This window comes from Oncorhynchus tshawytscha, linkage group LG28 (genome assembly GCF_018296145.1).
Source record: "Oncorhynchus tshawytscha isolate Ot180627B linkage group LG28, Otsh_v2.0, whole genome shotgun sequence".
NCBI classification, from domain to species: domain Eukaryota; kingdom Metazoa; phylum Chordata; class Actinopteri; order Salmoniformes; family Salmonidae; genus Oncorhynchus; species Oncorhynchus tshawytscha.
In genome coordinates this window covers 13,837,259-13,851,977 of record NC_056456.1, presented here as the reverse complement: position 1 = coordinate 13,851,977, position 14,719 = coordinate 13,837,259, and the positions used below count along the sequence as shown (strand labels likewise).

Here is a 14,719-nt window from a genome sequence, read left to right as displayed (position 1 = left end):
TGGGTGGAACGATGGGTTGGCAGGGGAGAGGAAAGATGATTCACTCTAACTAACCAGTTACACACATTCCAGTTTTGATTTCACTGAATTTGACAAAGCACATGAGACAAAGGAGTGGCCTGAAAGTAAATGGGGCTCCTGGCGGAGGTCACACGATTGTGACACCAAAGTGTTCATATATTTGTCTCTCTAGAGGTCACGGGAACATCCAGTGCCCTAGAGGCTGGACAGCTACTGAATGACACGGTGTAATGGTTTTCCTCCTCTTCGTCTGAAGAGGAGGTGTAGTATGGATGGGCCCAAGATGCGGCGTGGTAAGTGTTCATGATGTTTATTTTAAAGACAAACTGAACACTAAAATACAAAAACAATAAATGTAACGTGAATAACCGAAAACAGTACCGTGTGGTGAACAAACACAGACACGGAAACAAACACCCACAAACAAACAGTGAAACCCAGGCTACCTAAGTATGATTCTCAATCAGAGACAACTAATGACACCTGCCTCTGATTGAGAACCATACTAGGCCGAAACATAGAAATCCCCAAATCACAGAAAAACAAACATAGACTGCCCACCCCAACTCACGCCCTGACCATACTAAATAACGACAAAACAAAGGAAATAAAGGTCAGAACGTGACACACGGTTGTGACACGCAAGGGACAGACAATGAAGGACCTTTGAGCACACTCAAGAACTCCTTCCAAACAGCCTGGTGAAGCATGTTTTAAATAAGCCATGGAATTGGATGAATACTCACAGAAAAGAAGGGGCAGAGGAATTTTAAAAATGTATAAACCTCTTAAAGAGTTGACATTAATATTTATACATTCTAAAAGTAAAGGAAGAAAGCCATTTACTGTACAGCAGTGCCAAGGGAAACATCTGATTTGAGTTCAATTGTTGCCAAAACCAACTCACGTAACCCAGGCATTGGGCCCACTAAACTGTTCATTTGAGTGCAATAAGGTCAAACTCAAGACTTGCCAGTCACAGTAGTATCTTTAGAACTGGAAAAGATTATGTGAGGCCAGGCATACAGTATATTCAAGTAAGCATTTCACTGTTTAGTCTAAACCTGTTGTTTAGAAGAATGTGACAAATAAACTTGATTTGATTCCATCTTCCCAGTAACAATTCAATGACCTGAATTTGAACCCAAATTCTACTTTGCAGGCCTACAGTAACTCCATGTCTGATATTGTTCAGAGTACTGTTATCTCAAGGAGACAATCTCTCAGTGAATAGAAATCATTATGACTTCCATATGCCATATGGGTGTATGGAGCATCTACAGTGACAGAATATGTATCGTTTATATCAATCAAGGCAATTTTTGCTTAATCTTGACCTATTTAAAGCCAGATACAGTTAAGAAGTGTGTTAACGGGGTGTATTCACAAAAAGTTAACACCTAGGAGTGTCGAAGTTGTTATTGGTCTGCACAACGCGTCTAACAGAAATAGTTACGCATAAATTAGCAGTCATTAAAGTTATTTTTAAAGTAGAAATGTACAGTTCCTGATTTTAAAGTTGTGCCTTTAGGCAAGGCATATCAAAATAAATATAATGCAAGTCTCTATCATGGATTAAATATACAGGTGAATGCCAAAATAAAGGAAACACTTGAGTTAATGAGGATACAAAGTATATTGAAAGCAGGTGCTAATTAAGCAATTAAAATTCCATCATGCTTAAAGTCATGTATAAAAATGTCCGGTTGCCCATTATTTTGGCTACCATGGCAAGAAGAAAAGATCTCAGTGACTCAGTGAAAGAGAGGGGTGTGTGTGTGTATGTGTGTATGTGTGTATGTGTGTGTGTGTGTGTGTGTGTGTGTGTGTGTGTGTGTGTGTGTGTGTGTGTGTGTGTGTGTGTGTGTGTTGTCTCAGTCAGCAGATCTCAACCCATTTGAACACTGAATGGGGCAGCGTCCCTCCAATAGAGTTCCAGACATATGTAGAATCTATTCCAAGGCGCATTGAAACTGTTCTGGCGCATTGTGGTGGCCTAACGCCCTATTAAGGCACTTTATGTTGGTGTTTTCTTTATTTTGGCTGTGGATAGTGATATTAATGGCCCATGTTTTGTCTTTGGAAAAAACATATTAGGAGTACTGTTGTAAGCAATGGGTGGGTGAACACTGATCGCCATTTGCCATTTTATCTTTTCTATTAAAAGCATTATTTAGTAACTTTGTGACAAGAGCATTTTAGGGAATAAATGGAAAAAGGTACAGTATTGAGACAAAGAAACCACACACACAGCATCTCTCTATACCCAAAAGCTTTTAACAGCCTAACGCCGACAGAGATGGTCGCCTCGCTTCAGGTCCTTAGGAAATTATGGTCTTTAGGAAGCTATGCAGTTTTTGTTTTTAATGTATTATTTCTTACATTGTTAGCCCAGAAAATCTCAAGTGTTATTACATACAGCCGGGAATAACTATTGGATTTGAAAGCCATGTCAATTTACCAACATTATGACCAGGAATACGTCTTTCCAGAAGCGGATCCATTGTTCGGACCTCCAACCTGGACATGGGAGCTTACTCCAGAGGCCGACCCAAAACAACGCGGTCGCAGCAGGAGAGGCAGAGGGAGCGGCCTACTGGTCAGACTCAGAGGGCGAGCACACCATCCACCACTTCCGAGCATATTACTCGCCAATGTCCAGTCTCTAGATAACAAGGTGGCCGAAATTAGGGCACGAGTTGCCTTCCAGAGAGACATCAGAGATTGTAACCGTCTCCGTTTCACGGAAACATGGCTCACTCGGGATATCGGTACAGCCACCTGGTTTCGTCATGCATCGCGCTGACAGAAACAAACATCTCTCTGGTAAGAAGAAGGGCGAGGTGTATGCCTTACCATTTAACGACTCATTGTGTAATCAACAACATACAGGAACTCAAGTCCTTTTGTTCACCTGACCTATAATTCCTTACAATCAAATTATCTTCCAAGAGAATTCTCCTCGATTACAGTCACGGCCGTGTATATCCCCGCCCCCAAGCAGATACTGCGTCGGCCCTGAAAATACTTCACTGGACTCTATGTAAACTGGAAACCAAACATCCTGAGGCTGCATTTATTGTATCTGGGAATTGTAAACCTTCTTAGTGATAGGAGTTCCACTAGCGGGAAAACTTCCGGTGAAACTGGAGGTCGCGCAATTCAAACAAATAATCATAAATATTATGGATTTTAAACACTTATGTACATATAAGTGTCTTATATTGGCTGAAAGCTTAAATTATTGTTAATCTAACTGCACTGTCCGATTTACAGTAGCTATTACAGCGAAAACATGCCATGCAATTGTTTGAGGAAGGCGCCCCACATCAAAATATTTTTCCACCGGCACAGGTTTCATAAATTCACATATAACGATTAAATATTCACTTACTTTTTGAAAATCTTCCTCTGATTTGTCATCCAAAGGGTCCCAGCTATAATATGTAGTGTAGTTTTGTTAGATAAAATCCTTCTTTATATCCCAAAAAGTATGTTTAGTGGGCGCCATCGATTTGAGTAATCCACTCGTTCAACTTGCAGAGAAATGAATCTGAAAATCTACCACTAAACTTTGTTTCAACAAGTCAAAATATGTTTCTATTTACTCCTCAGATACCCTAAAATGTAATCAAATTATAATATTTCTTATGGAAAGAAGTATGCTCAATAGGAAACTATTTTAGCAGGTGCGTAATGTCTTCATGGCGCATGCAAACACACATTTTCAAGACTGTGTATTTCTGCTAAAACTCATATTTCTTATTCGTTTTTGAAGTTACGAGCCTGAAACCTTGAACATAGACTGCTGACACCCTGTGGAAGCCATAGGAATTGCATCCAAGGAGCTAATTTTCAATATGACATTTCTCTTGCCTTTCTAAGAGGATGGTCTCTCAACAACAAAAACAATTCTGGTTGGTTTTTCTTTGGATTTTCTCCTACCATATGTATTGTGTTATATTCTCCTACATTATTTGATCATTTCTACAAACTTCAAAGGGTTTTCTTTCCAATGGTACCAATTATATGCATATCCTGGCTTCATTCCCTGAGCTACAGGCAGTTTACTTTGGGCATGTCCTTCAGACAGGAAGTGGAGAAAAAAGGGGCTTAGCCCTAAGAAGTTGTTTAACAAAGCTAACCTGAGAACAAGACCTCCTAAATTCAATCAGCATGTCGAATGCGCGACACAAGCTGGTAGCATTCTGGATCATTGCTACTCTAACTTCCGCTATGCATACAAAGACCTCCCCCGCCCTGCCTTCGGCAAATCTGACCATGACTCCATTTTGTTGCTCCCAGCCTATTTACAGAAACTAAAACAGGAAATGCCCGTTCTCAGGTCTATCCAACGCTGGTCTGACAAATCGGATTCCTCGCTTCAAGATTGCTTTGATCACGTGGATTGGGATATGGTCTGGATAGCCTCAGACAATAACATTGATGTATACGCTGACTCGGTGAGCGAGTTTATTAGCAAGCGCATCGGAGATGTGGTACCTACTGTGACTATTCAAACCTTTCCTAACCAGAAACCGTTGATTGATGGCAGGTTTCGCCCAAAACTCAAAGCGCGAAACACCGCTTTTAATCATGGCCGAATACAAAAAGTGCAGCTACTCACAACGTCAGTATAGAGAGAAAGTAGAGTAACAATTCAACGGCTCAAACACAACATGTATGTGGCAGGGTCTACAGTCAATCACGGATTACAACAAGAAAACCAGCCCAGTCTCTGACATTGATGTCTTGCTCCCAGACAAATTGAAAAACTTATTTTCTCGCTTTGAGGACAATACAGTGCCACTGACATGGCCCGCTACCAAAGCCTGTGGGTTCTCCTTCTCCGTGGCCAACGTGAGTAAAACATTTAAATTAGTTAGTTAGCCTCGCAAGGCTACCAGCCCAGACGGCATCCCTAGCCGCGTCCTCAGAGCATGCGCAGACCAGCTGGCTGGTGTGTTTACGGATATATTCAATCAATCCCTATCCCAGGAAAGCTAAGGTAACTGAGCTAAATGACTATCGCCCCGTTGCACTCACTTCTGTCATCATGAAGTGCTTGAGAGACAAGTCAAGGATCATATCAACTCCACCCTACCTGATGCTCTAGACCCACTCCAATTTGCTTACCGCCCCAATAGGTCCACTGACGATGCAATCGCCATCACACTGCACACTGCCCTATCCCATCTGGACAAGAAGATTACCAATGTAAAAATGCTGTTCATTGACTACAGCTCAGCATTTAACACCATAGTACCCTCCAAACTCGTCATTAAGCTTGAGACCCTGGGTCTCGACTCCGCCCTGTGCAACTGGGTCCTGGACTTTCTGACGGGCCGCCCCCAGGTGGTGAAGGTAGGAAACAACATTTCCACCCCGCTGATCCTCAACACTGGGGCCCCACAATGGTGCGTTCTCAGCCCTCTCCTGTACTACCTATTCACCCATGACTGTGTGGCCATGCACACTTCCAACTCAATCATCAAGTTTTCAGACGACACTACAGTGGTGGGCTTGATTACCAACAACAACGGCAGGTATCCTAGTGGTTAGAGCGTTGTCCAGTAACCAAAAGGTTGCTAGATCGAATCCCTGAGCTGACAAGGTAAAAATCTGTCATTCTGCCCCTGAACAAGGCAGTTAACCCACTGTTCCTATGCCGTCATTGTAAATAATAATTTGTTCTTAACTGACTTGCCTAGTTAAATAAAGGTTAAATGAAGAAAGAAAAAAACAGTGAGACGGCCTACATGGAGGAGGTGAGGGCCCTCGGAGTGTGGTGTCAGGAAAAGAACCTCTCACTCAATGTCAACAAAACAAATGAGATGATTGTGGACTTCAGGAAACAGCAAAGGCAGCATCTCCACATCGACAGGACAGTAGTGGAGACAGTGGAAAATTTGAAGTTCCTCGGCATACACATCACAGGAAAAACTGAAATGGTCCACCCACACAGGCAGCGTGGTGAAGAAGGCACCTCTTCAACCTCAGGAGGCTGAAGAAATGTGGCTTGTCACCTAAAACACTCACAAACTTTTACAGATGCACAATCGAGAGCATCCTGTCGGGCTGTATCACTGCCTGGTACTGCAACTGCACCGCCCTCAACCGCAAGGCTCTCCAGAGGGTGGTGCAGTCTACACAACGCATCACTGTGGGCAAACTACCTGTCCACCAGGACACCTACAGCACCCGATGTCGCAGGAAGGCCAAAAAGATCATCAAGGACAACAGCCACCCGCGCCACTGCCTGTTCACCCCGCTATCATCCAGAAGGCGAGGTCAGTACGGGTGCATCAAAGCTGGGCCCAAGAGACTGAAAAACAGCTTCTATCTCAAGGCCATCAGACTGTTAAACAGCCATCATTAACAAAGAGGCTGCTGCCAACATACAGACTCAAATCTCTGGTCACTTTAATAAATGGACTTAATAAAGGTATCACTAGTCACTTAAAATAACCCAACTTTAATAATGTTTACATATCCTACATTACTCATCTCATATGTATATACTGTATTCTATACGATCTACTTCATCTTGCCTATGCCGATCTACCATCGCTCAACTATATATTTATATGTACATATTCCTATTCATCCCTTTACATTAGTGTGTATAAGGTAGTTGTTGTGAATTTGTTAGATTACTTGTTAGATATTACTGCATTGTCGGAACTAGAAGCACAAGACTTTCACTACACTCGCATTAACATCTGCTGACCATGTGTATGTGACCAATAAAATTGGATTTGAATTGATTTAGCACATGAACTGTTAATATTACCAGATATTACCATATTACCAAAATGTTGGTGTTGTTATCTTTTGCAGTGTGCTGCTTTTTATTTATTTTTATGTATATGCCCTGAAGCACTGTGGGAAAAAAATGTATTATTCTGACCCCTGGGATTTCACACACATATTCCTCATAGCTAGACTTTCAGGGATTACTAGTTATATCTCAATGACGAGCAAATATCTGTTGATTATCTGTTGATTATTGAAATGGTCTGGGCCTTGTTTCCCAGTTGGATTGAACTTAAAAATTACGATGACTGTATCAGATGCATCGTTATTTATGAGTGTTTCCAAAACAAGCACGTAGAAAGAACATTTGCTAAGTGCATCGTTAGACCACGCGTCGCTACTGAAACGATTGAAAGAAAAGCAGCACTGCTCTCGCATGAGCTTATTCCGTTCAAATCTTGCATAAACTGTTCGGACGCTGCAGACAGAAGTTAGCAGATTGGTTGTACCGACTTCAGACGACTCCCAAGTCACCATCGTGTTCATTTCAATAGAGGACCTAATGTGACAGACTGGATTCAAATCTTGGTTTCCTGCACACCACAAAGATGTTTAACCTCCAGATCCAAAACTTAGGCTTTAGCTTGCAGAGCCTGCACAAGATCTCCTGGGCCCGGTTTCCCGATAGCGACGGAATTTAGGCTTATGAGTGTTTCAAAGATACATCTTTCCTACAATGGCCGAAGACGTAACATGCGTTTTCCAAAACACCACGCAGAGAGAACGTTGGCCACGTGCGTAGTTGAGGCATGTGTTGATACTGATAGGATCGAAAGAAAGCCAGCACTGCTCTCAGAACAGCTTTCTCCATTCAAATCTTACCTTAACATTAGAATTATTCCACAATACTGACGACGGATCAGCTCCTAAAAAGATATCTTCATCTACGGCTGCAAATATTGAGGGTGGTTATTATAATGCTTACTCTATAATAATGCACTAAATCAAGATTTGGCACATTATTGCGCACATGTTGTAACACATCATGAAATACTCTGAACAAAAATATGAATGTAACATGTAACAATTTCAAAGGTTTTACTCAGTCCAAACCATGCTCAATGGGTGACATATCTGGTGAGTATGCAGGCCATGGAAGAACCGGGACATTTTCAGCTTCCAGGAAATGTTTACAGATCCTTGCAACATGGGGCTATGCATTATCATGCGGAAACATGGGGTGATGGAGGCAGATGAATGGCACAACAATGGGCCTCAGGATCTCGTCATGGTTTCTCTGTGCATTCAAATTGCCATTGATGCAACTGTGTTCATTGTCCGTAGTTTATGCCTGCCCATACCATAACTCCACCAGCACCTCTGTTCATAATGTTGACATCAGTAAATCGCTTGCCCACAAGACGCCATACACGCAGTCTGCCATCTGCCCGGTACAGCCTTGGTGAGGACGACGGGCAAGCAGATGAGCTTCCGTGAGACGTTTTTTTGGCAGTTTGTTCAGAAATTCTTCGGTTGTGCAAAGCCACAGTTTTATCAGCTATCGGGGTGGCTGGTCTGAGACGATCCCACAGGTGAAAAAGCCAGATATGGAGGTCCTGGGCTAGAGTGGTTACACGTGGTTGTGAGGCCGGTTGGTCGTACTGCCTATTTCTCTAAAACGACATTGGAAGCGGCTTATGGTAGAGAAATGAACATTAAATGATCTGGCAACAGCTCTGGTGGACATTCCTGCAGTCAGCATGTCAACTGCACGCTCCCTCAAAACTTGAGACATCTGTGCCATTGTGTTTTGTGACAAAACTGCACATTTTAGAGTGGCCTTTTATTGTCCCCAGCACAAGGTGCACCTGTGTAATGATCATGCCGTTTAATCAGCTTCTTGATATGCCACACCTGTCAGGTGAATGGATTATCTTGGCAGCAGAGAAATGCTCACGGACAGGGATGTAAACAAATGTGCATTTGTGCATTTGAGAGGAATAAGCTGTTTGTGCTTATGGACATTTCTGGGATCTATTATTTCAGCTCATGAAATGTGGGACCAACATTTTGTATGTTGCATGTATATTTTTTTCCCGGTGGATATTGAGGTAAAATTACAGACATTAGCTTACAAAAGCAAAATGTTTACTCAATTGAATGCATGTCAAAATGATTTAAATAGTATTGAATGATATAGGCCTATATAGCCTATACTGTAGACTATTTAAACAACATGACAAAAAGTATGTGGACATGTGCTCATTGAACATCTCATTCCAAAATTATGGGCATTAATATGGAGTTGGTCCCCCTTTACTGCTGTAACAGCCTCCACTCTTCTGGGAAGGCTTTCCACTAGATGCTGGAACATTGATGCGGGGACCTGCTTCCATTCAACCACAAGAGCATTAGTGAGGTCTCTCAGAGATTTTGGGCGATTAGGCCTGGCTCACAGTTAGTGTTCAAATTCATCTTAAAGGTGTTCGATGGGGTTCAGATCAGGGCTCTGTGCAGGCCAGTCAAGTTCTTCCACACCGATCTCAACAAACCATTTCTTTATAAACCTCGCTTTGTGCATGGGGGCATTGTCATTCTGAAACAGGAAAGGGCATTCCCCAACTGTTGCCACAAAGTTGGAAGCACAAAATCGCCTAGATTGTCATCGTATGCTGTAGCGTTAAGATTTCCCTTCACTGGAACTCAGGAGCCTGAACAATGAAAAACTGCCTCAGACCATTATTCCTCATCCACAAACTTTACAGCTCGTACAATGCATTCGGGCAGGTAGTGTTCTGGAAATCGCCAAACGCAGTTTCGTCCGTCGGACTACCGGATGGTGAAGAGATACGGTGCATTCGGAAAGTTTTCAGACCCTTTGACCTTTTCCACATTTTGTTGTGTTACAGTCCCATTCTAAAATGGATCAAATAGTATTTTACCTCATCAATATACACACAATACCCCGTAATAACAAAGTAAAACAGGTTTCTAAACATTTTTGCAATTGTTTGAAAAATAAAAAACTTAAATATCACAATTACACAAGCATTCAGACCCTTTACTCAGTACTTTGTTGAAGCACCTTTGGCACTGATTACAGCCTCAAGTCTGAAACAATGTCATCATTTTTTCTCAAGTCTTCTTGGGTATGACACTACAAGTTTGGCACACCAAGTTTGGTACACTAGTTTCTCCCATTCTTCTCTTTGGCACACTAGTTTCTCCCATTCTTCTCTGCAGATCCTCTCAAGCTCTGTCAGGTTTGATGGGGAGCATCGCTGGGCTCTGGCTGGGCCACTCAAGGAAGTTCAGAGACTTGTCCCGAAACCACTCCTGTGTTGTCTTGGCTGTATGCTTAGGTTGTTGTCCTGTTGGAAGGTGAACGTTCACCTCAGTATGGAGGTCTTGAGTGCTCTGGAGCATCAAGGATCTCTCTGTACTTTGCTCCGTTCATCTTTCCCTTGATCCTGACCAGTCTCCCAGTCCGTGCTGCTGAAAAACATTCCCACAACAGGATGCTAACGCCACCATGCTTCACCGAAGGGTTCGTGCCAGGTTTCGTCCAGACATGACACTTGGCATTCAGGCCAACGAGTTCAATCTTGGTTTCATCAGACCAAAGAATCTTAGTTCTCATGGTCTGAGAGTCTTTAGGTGACTTTTGGTAAACACCAAGTGGGCTGTTATGTGCCTTTTACTGAGGAGTGGCTTCCGTCTGTCCGCTCTACAATAAAGTCCTGATTGGTGGAGTGCTGAAGAGATGGTTGTCCATCTAGCAGGTTCTCCCATCTCCACAGAGGAACACTGGAGCTCTGTTTGAGTGACCATCGGGTTCTTGGTCACCTCCCTGACCAAGGCCCTTCTCCCTCGATTGCTCAGTTTGGCTGGGCGCCCAGCTCTAGGAAGAGTATTGGTAGTTACAAACTTTTTCCATTTAAGAATGATGGAGGCCCCTGTGTTTTTGGGGACCTTCAATGCTGCAGACATTTTTTGGTAACCTTCCCCAGATCTGTGCCTTGACACAATCTTGTCTTGGACTTCTAAGGACAATTCCTTAGCCCTCATGGCTTGGGTTTTGAAAGACATGCACTTTCAACTGTGGGAAATTATATTGACAGGTGTGCCTTTCCAAATCATGTCCAATCAATTGAATTTACCACAGGTGTATTCCAATCAAGCTGTAGAAACATCTCAAGGATGATAAATGGAAGCAGGATGCATCTGAGCTCAATTTCGAGTCTCATAGCAAAGGGTCTGAATACCTTTGTAAATAAGGTATTTCTGTTTTTATTTTATACATTTGTTAACATTTCTAAAAAACTGTTTTCGCTTTGTCATTATGGGGTATTGTGTGTAGATTGATGAGGGATTTATTTGATTTTATCCATTTTGGAGTAAGGCTGTAACGTAACAAAATGTGGAGTCTGAAAACTTTCCGAATGCACTGTATATTACCAATGCTTACCCAATAAAAATACACTAAATCACAGATTTGGCACAGCATTGCACACATATTAGGCTACATACTGAGAAAAATTATAGAGAGAAGCCAAATAGAACTCAATTGTTTAAACATGAAATGTATTTCAATATGAATGAAATAGGCCTATTGGGAACTTTGTGTTTGTAGTCAACTTTGATCTGAAGTTATTGTCAGTCACCGTATGACAGATAAGATCCAAGTTTGAAGTTTTATTGTCACGTGCACAAGTACAGTTCAAATATGTTGTTTTTTGCATTCGTTAGCTCAAATCACCCCCCGTCAGACTTCATAAATAAGCAATATGTCTATCTCTATCCCCATCTCTGGAGTTGACAGCTCCACCATCATCTGTGATCTATTATTTTCATTATGACATCTGCCACTATTATTTAATTAGCAACTCTCATCAATCAATAACTACTCTTCTGGATGTGAACAATGACGGATCGAGTGACACAGGTGTTTCTCTACATTATCAAGCAGGGTGCTGCTGTTCACCCATGTGTAATAATCCATCTTGAGAAATTAATGAAAGATGAATGAATGAATGAATGGATGTTTGCAGGTTAGGTATGGTGATGAAAACCGAGTCTACCAAAAGCACAGGGCAGGTCAGAGAGCCAAAACAGAGAGGAAAGATAGCGTTGCTTATTTTGACATTGTTGATCATGTGTCATAACAGGATGGTTCTGGTAGACATAACTGGACTCAGTATTCAATATAAAAATAACATAAATTGGATCAAATCACACTGGATTTGATTTCAGATTTCCGTTCAAATTTATACTGGGTGTATTACAAAATTATTAGAATATGACAATTCATTTCAATACAGTGTTTCCTGTTAAAGAATGTGTTACTATATCATCACACATCTTGGTAGAGCAATTGGAGAAAACTGCATGAATAAATGTATTCGCATTTGCAAAAAATGGTGCTTGAGTCTTCTGACTCTATTCCAGCAACCCACGTGAAAACTAAATATGATATTATTACTGTACCTAGAATTAGAAGATTGGTTTCGATTGCACAGTTTAGAGTTACTGCTTAATATGATCTGCAACATTGCCACCAGAAAAGTATCGCCAACCAATTACACATGGACAGCGACAAACCCCATAAACATAAAAGGTGGGAAAAAAACGTTAACAGAATTAAATGGTTTAATGTCTTACTTGTTGTGTTGTACTTCACCCCATTGATGTACTCCGGACAGGGTCTCTCCACCATCTGTCCGGTGTTGCTCTTTGGCCAACATGTTCCAATCTCATCCGTTGTGGCATTGCAATACAAACCTTTAAATAAATAATAAGACGTTTAAATAATGATAATTATTCGTCAAAGTTGTCAAGAAAGAGCATTAGCCTAACCATTGATGACCGTGTCAAAATCACCCCAAATCGTACCGTCAAAATCCATCAACGAGAACGATGCGTTTTCATAGAAACTGTCTTGAAATGAATCCATCACACTGCAGTTTGGGTCTCCAAACTCCCCAAAGATGATTTGGTAAATGGTAGCATCCATGGTTAATTGATAGGTTAAATCAAATAATTTTAAACTGGGATTGAAGTCCAAGAGGTTTCCTACACGAAACCCACTACAGTATGTGCATGTGTTTCATCCAAGCTATAACGGAAAGAACGAGTGTGCTTTTTCAAACCCAAGGAAAACGTCTCGTCCAACTAGTGCACTCAGAAGTGACTCCAAGTGCTCGAGCGTTTATAGCTCTCTCCTACTCGCACCGCTCCCTGTACAATCAGATTGACACACCGAGCCTCAGCCTATTTATACACATTCATCATCCCTCTATGGAATTATGCAACAATTATGAAAGTGAGTTAAAATTAATACCAAAAATACTTTAATTTAACCATTGTCCATCTGTTCTGTCTCTTGCAGCCGTTATCTAATTTCGTGAACAACAATCTGGTAAGCAAACTACTGATCCAATGTACTGTTGAGACGAATGGGGTTTGGAAACAATATTTTCATTTTTTTTCCCTCATAAATGTTGAAGTAAAAATATTAGTTATTTTCTGTAGGTAGGTAGGGAGAGAGCTACAGAGATGAAGATTAAAACGGGTAGATAGCCTACTGCTGCGTTTGCGTGCTAGTCAGGAACTAGGAAACTTTGAAATGTCCTACGTGCTAACTGTTTGTAGTTATACACGTGCGAAGTTCAACCAGTTAGCAAGTTGAACATTTCCTAGTTCTGACTTGCACGTGAATGGGCTATAAGTCTGAGACTTGCTGTGAGTGACTAAAATGTGGCTTTAAATAGCCTTCAGTGGCATGTAGCCTAGATAATAACAGTATATAAATACCCACTGTATGTAGGCTACATCCAAAACACAGACGATTTAACATTTCTAATGTGTTTTACAAATGGAAATTGAGGACAATGTTTTTAAAGTAACTACAGTCTGGTTTCCTCTCAGCACCCCCTCAAAGGGACCATGTCTAATCTTGTATTCCTTTACAAAATTAGATACTTTTTCTAACAGTAGTTGGTCAGACACCTATCACAATAGCTTTTCCATACCCCTGAGTTATGGCAGGAATTCCCTAATATAATATTATCCATCCAGATGGAAAAAGGGAAAGTTGGCCTATCTATTTTTTAGTGGATGAAGAAGCTGTTTAATTGATAAAGTAAATGGTATAGCCTATTCCCAGGCCATAACATGAATTGAAAAAACGGTTATGAAGTTGTATGAAAAATGTACCTCAAACAAACTTTTTAACACATGACTTTTGATCAAACTTTGATATTGTTTTTGATAGCTTTTGACACCTTTCCCAATGCTTTTTGTGATATCCACGTGTGTATCCCTATTATGTCATCACAGACTAGTGATCTGTTTATGTGTTCAATTAGACTCCTGACCTTTATCAAAATCTATCCCACAGCGTTGTTGAATACTCATTCCTGATTGGCTAGAAGGGCATTCTAGAAAGGGGATTTAGTAAGGGATAAATGCTGACGTTCTGTACGCAGCGGGGCGAGGCTAAAGTTTAATGTACTACCCTAGAGCAGGACTCTGTGCTAAGCTTTTCAAGCCTACCAGCTATGGAATTAGACTGGCGTATCATTATCACCACGATGATGATGATGATTATTATTCATTTACATGTTATGCTCCATATTCCATCTGGCTGATGAAGGAAGCAGATAAGTAAACAAATCGGTAAATAACAGAATCGTGCTGACTGCACATCCAATTTATAAACCTATGGGACAGTAATCACGTATTGGCTGTGATACTATATCATGTGCTTCTGCTGTGGAAGGTTCAGACTGGTTTTAAAGGAAGTCTTCAAAATTCAGAAAGAAGACAGTCTTTAAGATGTTGAACTTTGGCTTAATCTTTACACTCCGCTCTCAATTGTTTGCGCAGCAGGGGCATCACATATCAGTTAACCACATGCGAGACTTAATAATGGCCTGCTATT

At 41.3% G+C, this 14,719-nt stretch overlaps 1 protein-coding gene across 1 annotated transcript in view; it reads right to left on the bottom strand.

Moving 5' to 3' along the window:
- The window catches only part of LOC112226780 (corticotropin-releasing factor receptor 2-like), an 89,632-nt gene extending 76,636 nt beyond the window's left edge, over positions 1-12,996 (bottom strand). Inside the window, exons 1-2 of the mRNA XM_024391328.2 lie at positions 12,670-12,996; positions 12,439-12,558 (exon numbers count right to left, since the gene is read on the bottom strand). Of these exons, the coding sequence (XP_024247096.1) occupies positions 12,439-12,558; positions 12,670-12,790 (241 nt within the window). The 5' untranslated portion in view covers positions 12,791-12,996. The remainder of the gene's footprint in view (positions 1-12,438; positions 12,559-12,669) is intronic.
- Positions 12,997-14,719: the final 1,723 nt, after the last annotated feature.